Here is a 10,387-nt window from a genome sequence, read left to right as displayed (position 1 = left end):
CACAAACATTGGATTGTCATGGTGTCTGTCTGTTGATTATACACTCAACTCCTTCTGTCATTTTAAACTTTGAACATCATTTTGTGGTTGAGAGAATAATCATTCCAAAATTGGAATTTAATATTCGAGAATGTGTTGTTTGTGTCATAATGAAGGCTTTGTTCCACAGGTGTGATCATTCTTTGAATGTGACAAACTTTCTGACATATACATTTGGGGTGTTCTTATTCTTTTTGTATGGATTTGTCATACTGAACTCAACCTGTTTTGCCATTAATACCGTCATTGTAAATAATAATTTGTTCTTAACTGACTTGCCTAGTTAAATAAAGGTTAAATCAAAAATTTTAAAATACACGGCTGGGCATATGGGCCCCGATCTAAAAAGGATATCCAATCTTAACTTGCAATATATCAAAGAGTCCACACAGGGGCAGCAAAACCCTGTATTTTACAATATCACCACAGAATCAAAATCATACTACCTGCTTTGTGTCAAGTTATTTAATCACGTTGATAGAGGGAGACAAAGAGAAAGAGATACAGAGCGAAAGACCCAGTGGCAGGTATTCCTAGATGCCAAGGGAAGCATAGCTGCGGGAAGTAGTGCTGAAAAATCATGAAAAATCACAATTAAATGAAAATAGTTAAAAAAAATATATAGTTTTTATACAAAAGTAGTGCACTGGGCCTTTACTAGTATTACTGGACCGATATAGAGGTCTGTAGCATGGGCAAAAACACATTTTCAGTATTTCCACTTTGGCAAAAAAGGTAATTGTACACCTTTGGCAGTGATTACAGCCTTGAGTCTTCTTGGGTATGACGCTACAAGCTTGGCACACCTGAATATGGGAGTTTCTCCCATTATTTTCTGCAGATTCTCTCAAGCTCTGTCAAGTTGGATGGGGAGCTTCGCTGCACAACTATTTTCAGGTCTCTCCAGAGATGTTCGATCATGTTCAAGTCCGGGCACTGGCTGGGCCACTCATGGACATTCAGAGACTTGTCCCGAAGCCTTTCCTGCGTTGTCTTGGCTGTGTGCTTAGGTTCATTGTCCCGTTAGAAGGCGAACCTTCACCCCAGTCTGAGGTCCTGAGTGCTCTGGAGCAAGTTTTTATCAAGGATCTCTCTGTACTTTGCTCCGTTCACCTTTCCCTCGATCCTGACTAGTCTCTCAGTCCCTGCTGCTGAAAAACATTCCCACAGCATGATGCTGCCACCATGCTTCACGGTAGGGATGGTGCCAGGTTTTCTCCAGACATGACGCTTGGTATTCAGGCAAAAGAGTTCAATGTTGGTTTCATCAGACCAGAGAATCTTGTTTCTCATAGTCTGAGAGTCCTTTAGGTGCCAATTGGCAAACTCCAAGTGCACTGTCATGTGCCTTTTACTGAGGAGTGGCTTTCGTCTGGTCACTCTACCATAAAGGCTTGATTGGTGGAGTGCTGCAAAGATGGTTGTCCTTATGGAAGGTTCTCCCATCTCCACAGAGGAACTCTGGAGCTCTGTCAGAATGACCATCAGGTTTTTGGTCACCTCACTGACCAAGGCCCTTCTCCCCCGATTGCTCAATTTGGCCCGGGCCACCAGCTCTAGGAAGAGTCTTGGTGGTTCAAAACTTCTTCCATTTAAGAATGATGGAGCCCACTGTGTTCTTGGGGACCTTCAATGCTGCAGAAATGTTTTGGTAACCTTCCCCTGATCTGTGCCTCGACACAATCTGGTCTATGAGCTCTACAAGTAATTCCCTAGACCTCATGGCTTGGATTTTGCTCTGACATGCACGGTCAATTGTGGGACCTTATATTGACAGGTGTGTGCCTTTACAAATCATATCCAATCAATTGAATTTACCACAGGTGGACTCCAATCAAGTTGTAGTAACATCTCAAGGATGATCAATGGAAACAGGATGCACCTGAGCTCAATTTCAAGTCTCATAGCAAAGGGTCTGAATACTTATGTAAGTAAGGTATTTCTGTTTTACTTTTTTTATAGATTTGCTAAAATTTCTAAAACCCTGTTTTTGCTTTGTCATTATGGGGTATTGTGTGTAGATTGATGAGGATTTTTTTTTATTTAATCCATTTTAGAATAAGGCTGTGACATTACAAATTGTGGAACAGTCAAGGGGTCTGAATACTTTCCGAATGCACCGTATATATATCACAGTTACAAGGCATATGAACTAACAGATTATAGAGCAAACGCAATTATCACAACACATACTGTAGGTTGTAAAATGCATTTTTTTCTGGCTTCTCCAGTGATTTTACCCACGCACCACTACTGGAGAGACCTATAAACTATAAAGCTTTTGCATGACTCAGATGCGGTCAGAGAAGTCAAGTAAGGACAATGAACTTTGATCACACTCAACAGGCCATTGAAGATGCTTTCACTACTAGCAACACTAAGTAAACATTTATATAAAGTTGGATTACAAAACCTACCACATCCTGTACAAATACCTAATCTTGTCAGTTTCTCATGTCACATGAGACATAGCCTAAACCAAACAGCAAAAACCAACGTGACAAAAACACAAAGCTACACATGTATTATGTGCTTCTAGACAACTGCAACTTGTCAAATATCCCATATTGTCCATGCTATGTAGGCCTACTGATTCTGTACAGTTGACGGTGATATCCCAAAGTGCAACAATAAAGTGACGACATTCGTTCTTGGTCCACAGGTTGTACTTTGCTTGACATCACATCAGGCCAGGCAAATAAAATTATATAACTATGTGATTGGATTATATGACACTATATGACACTATGTGATTGGATTATAGTCCAGATCAAAACAGAAAAGTAATCACAAACGTCACTTAGTCATTGGAAGGGTCAATTCTAGTCTATTACAATTTAGAACTATTGAAGTAGTGGAGGGTAAATTTTGCTTTTACCCACCTTTTTATTACCCTAGATCATTTTTTCCCCTTTTTCATTAGCATTTGCCCACCTATTTACCCATGGTGCTCAGGGTTTAACCTACTTTACCACTACTTCCATACTTATAAATATAAAAAGCTAAGAAAAGGGAGTTCAGTTATGTAGAAATGTCTATTTTAGTCCAATATCTCTTTAATCCAGACTTTTGAGCAAGGTCAAAAATGATGGCCAACTGGGGAATAGTTCATTGAGTAATACTGTATTCCAAAATCACATGGCATGATGATTCATAGTCTAAGTATGAATTACACTGTATTACAGCCATTGTAATTATAGTGTAACACACAGTTAGGTCATACAGCCTAAATGGTTTGATAAAAGTATCCATTCTTCTGACAACCCTCACTGTAAAGACTCTAGTACCGTAAAACCTAGGTTCAATAGCCGGTCAGTCTATGAAATTCAATGACTTTTTGGCTAGGGATGTATTCCCGAAATGGCCACCGCCTACTTTAAGGGTTATTAAAAAGGAATATCTGAATGAATGTGGAATAGAATCCAAACAGCTGTACATTATATATTCGTATACATGTTATCCCAGTAATCATACAAAAATAAATATATCATCTATGGGATACCCACTATAGAGGTTGTTCGTGTAAGAAGCTACCACATGCAATGTGTTAAATGTCTGACATCGTTTATCCTCAACTGATGCAGGACTGTGTCAGGCCATTCATTTATCTAGGAAATCCCCTGCCATTTCCCCCCTCGTTACCTTTGCCCTAGATTTTTTTGTGGCGATTACGTCAAGTTATTAGCAATATCTCGCGAGAAGCAGAGAATATAAATGGGACGTTGTTAGTTCACAATCAAATCAAACCTGAAACGGAGTAAGTTATTACACTGCTGGGATCATCATCATTCACCAAAATTAACCAACTAACGTGGTAGGTAACCTTGTTTAAAACATTATTATCATACTTTTGTGTTTATTTGATTTCATTATCAACCAATTTGGTGGATATTTGTCTGAACGCGAGAGTTCCTCTTTCGAATTTTACAGCATACAGTAACGTTTGCTGCTACACTGTATCAATCAATATCACTTTCCCTGTTGTTGTTTAGGTAGATAATTGAGTAGACATAATGATGTTGAAATATTAAATCGTATTTTTTCCTTGTGAGTTTATCAAAGCAATGCAGCAGAAAATAACCTATTTTTGTATTGTTGAAAGAAATGAAATGTCCAAAACATGAATTTGTCTTTCTCCTCTTGTTTAGGTTTGCAGACATGGAAGTCGTTGAAGTCGTCAATAACCAGGTGTGTCTCTTTTGGGGAGTGAAACGGGTCAAAGTAGTGTGTGCCAGCTGATAATGAAACAGGATATAAGTGCATATACAGAAAATTATCGAAAGTAGGCTACAACTCCTCAAATAGTTGACATTCAGTTGGCATGGTTATAGGTTTGTCTTTATTTTTGATTGTGTGTTTACAGGTCCAATGTTATGATAAAGTATAGCAAGTTAAAGTTTCATACTACAGTAGCCAACTTTAGTCAGGAGATGCTAGGCATTGATCCTTTGGACCTCAGATGGGTTAGGTTGCTCATCTTAAATCTGAAGGAAAAGCTACAAATTCAGAAGCCTATAGCATACTTAGGGTTTCTACTTGTAGCATTGCTGACATTACTCTTGAGATATTGTAACACGCAGTGTTCTAACATCCATTTTCAACTCATTTCTCACCAGAATGTAGTTGAGAGGGTGGCCAGCCTCCCCTTGGTGAGCTCTACCTATGATATGGTGTCCAGTGCCTACTGCACCACCAAGGATAACCACCCCTACCTCAAGTCTATGTGTGAGGTGGCCGAGCAGGGGGTTAGGAACCTCACCACTGCAGCGCTCACCGGTGCAGCACCCATCATCGGCAAGCTGGAGCCACAAAGTAAGAATCTGTAGCCATTACCAAATCTATAGCCACCTCGTTTATTTTCACTAACGTAGACCTACATATTGAGTTTAATCTATTTTGATTCATTTCCTATGTGGTGGTCAAATTTAGAGAGCTGAAAATGGAAAAGCAAGCGCTTTGCCAGAATGGTATTTCTAGTATAAGATTTTAAACATATGCTTATTACAGAAATACTGTGCTTTTCTAGGTCGGTTTGGTTTCGATGATAAAGAAATAGGCAGGGTTTTTCGGTTTCGATAATATTTTTTAAACATTACAGTTACTTTGGAGCTTTTTAATGGCAATTCCAAAGCGGGGTGCTGAGAATACACCCATCGCTACAGAAGCCCATATCGGTCGGATATACAGGTCTACCTTTTTCAAAAACCAAAACTTTAAAATATATTTTTTATTTAATTATTATATTTCTCAGCACCCCAATTTAGCTAGGCTAGCTGCAGAACTGTCTGACAAAATAATTGTACTGGTTCTTCAAAGATAAGACATACTATCACGAACTGTCTCTATCCCTTGCGGTCTATGCGGTGTTTGTATCTAACCTAACTATATCTCTGCCTGAGCCGAAAAAAACTGGCGCAATGGATTATCGTCATTGTAGTTAATTACCACATTTATGCACTGAAATAGGTTGAATATTAGATTAATAAAAACTACAACTCGCTTTAGCCCAGCGACCCACGTAGTTATTGAGTTTATTTCTCTCGTGAATGATTAGAATTTTCTCTAGTGAAACGGCGCGTTGGGCTCACAAAACCCCCGAAGTAAATGGAATTCAAGCAATTGAACCGACATCGGTCAATTAGTTGTTTAATAACCGAAAATCCCGGAAATATTGGTTAATCGCTCAGCATTAGATCGTGGAAAGAAATATTGTGTTACACTTCCTAATTGTGTAAGGAGTAGGAAGTCTGTCCAGTCATCTATGAGCTGTTGCTCAACAACATAACCTTTCACCTAGTAAGCACATCTTTGGCCTTGTCTTGAACCAGTAACACTTTTTTAGTATTCTTCTGTAGTGCTACAATTTGTGACTCTCCCTTCCCAACCTTGAATGTGAAACATTTTGCTTATAATGTTATGCCCTCTTTTTCTGCCACCAGTTTCCATGGCCAATGACTTGGCCTGTAAAGGTCTGGATAAGATTGAGAAGACCTTGCCAATCCTGCACCAGCCTTCTGAGCAGGTACATGACTCTCACTGCCCAGTTATTACTTGGTACCGAATGACACAACGCAACACCGCATTTCACAATGAATCAAGCGGATGCCAGTCAGGTTGGCCAACCATAGAGGGAGGAGCAATGACTCATAACCTGTGTGTCAAAATCAGTGACGCATCATCTATTTGGACCGTGCTCTCCCTCTGTCGTAAGAAAGTGTCTAGTCAGTCAGCGGTAATCCAAAGGCCAGGGCTCACTCATTTGAAAGATTAAGTTCAATCTCAATGTGACTTTCCTGGTTAAATGAAAAACAACCTTTTTTCTCCCTATCCCATTCTTCCTGTCTAGATTGTCGCCAACGCCAAGTATGCTGTGACCGGTGCCAAAGACGTGGTGTCCGACACCGTCACAGGGGCCAAGGACAGTGTGTCCCACACCTTGACCAATGCAGTGGACCGGACCAGGGGTGCCGTGCTGGACGGAGTGGAGATGACCCGTGCTGCGGTCCAGGATGGTATGCAGATGACCCGGGCTGCGGTCAACGGTAGCGTGAATACGGTCATGGAGAGCCGTGTGGCCCAGATGGTCAGCAACGGAATGGACACGGCACTCACCACCTCCGAGAGCCTGGTGGACCAGTACCTGCCTTGCACTGAGGACGAGTTGGGTGAGTGAGAGCTAGGCTTATAACCTAACAGTCTCTTACAATGGATTCTCAGTGATGACTGAAGAATTGGACTGGGGCTAGCAAAAACACCAAAGAGCATTAAGATCAGTCATTGATACTATTTAGCTATGCTGTTGATCTTCATCCACATTCCGGAGAAAAGGCAGCTAATCGGGTACACAATGTTTCATACAACACTTCCAAAACATATATGTTGTCAATAAACTCAATACGCACCCATTGATTCTTGAAGAATATAATTTATAAATGCCTCATGAGCTTAGTTCAACTGTCGTACCCCATCAGAACCCAAAGTATAAGCTTCTTCTAATCCAATGTTTGTGAACAAAATGTAAACAATCACTGTATAGCCCGAAAACATGGTTAAAACTATAATTTTGATACCATGGATGGTCAGTCCTTGCATCCATAGCTATCTTTGAATATGAGAGTGGTTACATTTCTCTAGTCCTAATTCCCTTTTATTGTTTCAACTCCTGATTGATGCTTTAATTTCATGTTCCTCTTTTCACCTTGACAGAAATGGAGGCTAAGATGGTCGAAGGATTCGACGTGGCGAAGGATGCACCTAGCTACTATGTCCGTCTGGGCTCTCTGTCTACCAAGCTGCGTAAGAGGGCATACCACAAGGCTCTGGCCCAGGTCAAAGATGCCAAGCAGCGCAGCCAGGAGTCCATCTCACAACTCAACCACACTGTAGACCTGGTGAGTGTTGACATCAAATGATAGAAGTGGAAATGGAAAGAGGCCCCATGTGGCTCAGTTGGTAGAGCATGGCGCTTGCAACGCCAGGGTTGTGTGTTCGATTCCCACGGGGGGCCAGTACAAAAAAAGTATGAATGTATGTACTTGTAAGTCGCTCTGGATAAGAGCGTCTGCTAAATGACTTAAATGTAAATGTAAAACTTTATTCTCCATAGAATGTGTAAATTCTGCAGTAAATGGAAATTATTTTAACTGTCTTCCATGAGATGTAATAAGATCTCATGAGGTTCCCTTGCACTGGATTCATATAAATTATGTGGGAATGAGATGTTCGTTGTGAAGTCTATCATTTAGTTTTCAAACCTTTTAGATTGAATACGCCAGAAAGAATATTGACGGAGCTAACCAGAAGGTGAAAGTGAAACTGAGCTCCCTGATTGAGTGGAAGTCTAATGAGGAAGGAGATGGCAATGAGGCTGAGGTAATGACCATACTAAAGAGCACTCATCATAGAATACCATTTTAGCCACATCATATTGTACATGGACCATCTCTTGCAGTTTTGCATCCAAATTGCATATTTATTTTATTTGGCTACTCCTTGAGGAAAAAGCTACTTTATTTTATGTGAAGGTACAGGTGAATTAAATGGTCTTCATCATTTATCCCCCAGAATATAGAGTCAAGGACCCTGGCTATAGCACGCTCCCTCACCCAGCAGCTGCAGACAACATGCCAGGTACTGGTGTCTGGCCTGCAGGGCCTTCCCCAGAACATCCAGAAGGAGGCGCTGTTCCTCAGCTACTCAGCCTCCCAGGTCTACTCCAGCTTCAGCAAAGCTGCGGCGTTTGGGGACCTGTCGGACGGCGTGCTGGCCAGCAGCAAAGCCCAGCTGGGCAAGATGAAGGAGTCGCTGGACGACGTCATGGACTACCTGGTTAACAACACGTCCCTCAACTGGCTGGTAGGTCCCTTTTACCCCCGGCTGACACCACCCCCCACCGCCACGTCCTCCCAGTCTCAGAAGACACCAGCCCCCGCAGAGGTGGAGATGAAATCACTGGAATAACTAGCTGCCTGTTTAACGACTTTCTATCCCATATTATTCCTCCATCAAGTATCCTTAATAGTCACACTAATGAGCTTGCATTTATTCGGCATGTTGATGAATAAATGTTGACCAACTGTTTGAATGTTGCTCAGTGTGTGCTCAATAATCTAGCTTAATTTCCATTAGCCTTTTCTTATGCAGGACATTGCTTTTGACGCTACTGTTGTTTTTGATATCACTTTATATCCTGTTGTAATCATAACCTGCCATATAGTAGATACAGCCTTGTGTTAATACCTTACCTTGTATGCTGCCATCTTTGTACAATTCTAATAAATAAGTTAATATGTCATCTGTGTGTTGTCTTGCTGCCTTGAAAATGACCAACCAGTGTGAAAGCATTTGGGAATGGAATTGGATGTTTTATACATTGTCAAACCCCATCTTCAGCTTCAGTGAATTCAATGTCTGTAATACATTGAGATAGCTTGGATATGAGGTTTGTCTGTGAGTGGTTCAACTAACTAAACTGTAGTTGTATGGTTTTCCAGGACTAGGTTTGGCAATGATGTAACCCTCCCCCGTATTAATACCTAGTAGTCCAAAGGTCATACAGTAAGGCAGGTTCTTGTGCTTAGTTGTGTTTTCCATTTACAGGTACCAGACTTCACCTTGTCCGACCTGGCCTCGGAACCTGACCTCTCCTCAGTTGAGGACGATGAAATGTCAGATGAGACCAGCACCAACGAACCTCTATCAGCTCCCATTGCCCACCAATAGCCTGCATTGTCAGCTAAATAGCACGTATGTCTGATATAATGGTTAGTTATTGAAAATAGTATTTTATTTTCAAAATACTTTCAAATACCATTGGTAGACATTCAAATAGTTCAAATACAAGTAGTTGACTTGGCCAGTGTATTTTAAATTTTAAATACAATACGTAAATACTCATGTATTTCAACTCTGTTTTGTTGTGGATTGAAACATTTTTGCATTCGCTAAGTGACCGCCTCTCCCACTTACATATCCAGTTTTGAATCAGATTCAAGATATCATAAAATTCATAATGCGGTCATTTAAGATATAATAAAATTGGTGTTTGTGGATTAATTTACTTCTACTCGATGCCTTTTATGAACATGTTTGATTGGGTTTTCATTTTTGTAGATTTTGCACTTGAAAACATTCAAAAAGGTAAACTACAAGGCGGTCACTTTCCTAGGGTATCTTCATGGCAGGCGTGTGAGCATTTAAATAAATATTGCAGCTATACAGTAGCTATGGTTTCCTTTACAGAATATAATGTAAATGTAGTGGGATATAGACTGAGGCCTCCAGAATAAGAATGCTATTTCTCATAGTAGCAGAAGATTTAGGAGTAAATGTAACCAGTGTGGGGTTGTATGTTCTAATTAGCAGTTCTTTAATAAGTAAATAGAGACAAAGTGTTCTGCCCCATTGCTGCTCATAACAATGTCTTCTTTATTAACAAGAGGAATAGTCATATACACAAAATCTATACAAAAACTTTGCCAGTTATGACAGCCTTCATAATGTGTCATGCAGGGATCATCAACTAGATTCAGCCACGGGCCAATTTCTTTCTGGAGCAGATGGTCGTGGGCCGGAACATAATAAAAAAAATCGTTTTATACTGCAAAATGACCGCAAGACGCCTAAACAGACATTTGACTAAAACAACCATTTCAAACCTTGATTACATTTGAGAACATTGTCCTGCGAAGGGTGCCTTCTTTTGGATGGCACGTTAAAATGGGTGTCCTGGCTCTCCATGGTCTTTCAAAATCCCATGGTGCTTATTGTAAGAGTAGGGATGTTGACCAGTGTCATGGCTAAATTCCATCATGGCCACTGAATCATCCCCCTCATTCCTAATTGGAAT

General features: G+C 40.6%; 1 protein-coding gene across 1 annotated transcript; it reads left to right on the top strand.

Moving 5' to 3' along the window:
* Positions 1-3,749: 3,749 nt before the first annotated feature.
* LOC129835145 (perilipin-2-like) lies at positions 3,750-8,833 on the top strand. The gene is made up of 8 exons (XM_055900552.1): positions 3,750-3,853; positions 4,188-4,227; positions 4,656-4,851; positions 5,979-6,061; positions 6,386-6,704; positions 7,246-7,430; positions 7,801-7,911; positions 8,104-8,833. The coding sequence occupies exons 2-8, from the start codon at positions 4,198-4,200 to the stop codon at positions 8,497-8,499; spliced, it is 1,320 nt and encodes a 439-aa protein (XP_055756527.1). The 5' UTR covers positions 3,750-3,853; positions 4,188-4,197; the 3' UTR covers positions 8,500-8,833.
* Positions 8,834-10,387: the final 1,554 nt, after the last annotated feature.

Source organism: Salvelinus fontinalis, chromosome 36, assembly GCF_029448725.1.
Source record: "Salvelinus fontinalis isolate EN_2023a chromosome 36, ASM2944872v1, whole genome shotgun sequence".
NCBI classification, from domain to species: Eukaryota; Metazoa; Chordata; class Actinopteri; order Salmoniformes; family Salmonidae; genus Salvelinus; species Salvelinus fontinalis.
Note: the sequence above shows the minus strand (reverse complement) of the source record. Positions and strands in the feature narration are given on the sequence as shown.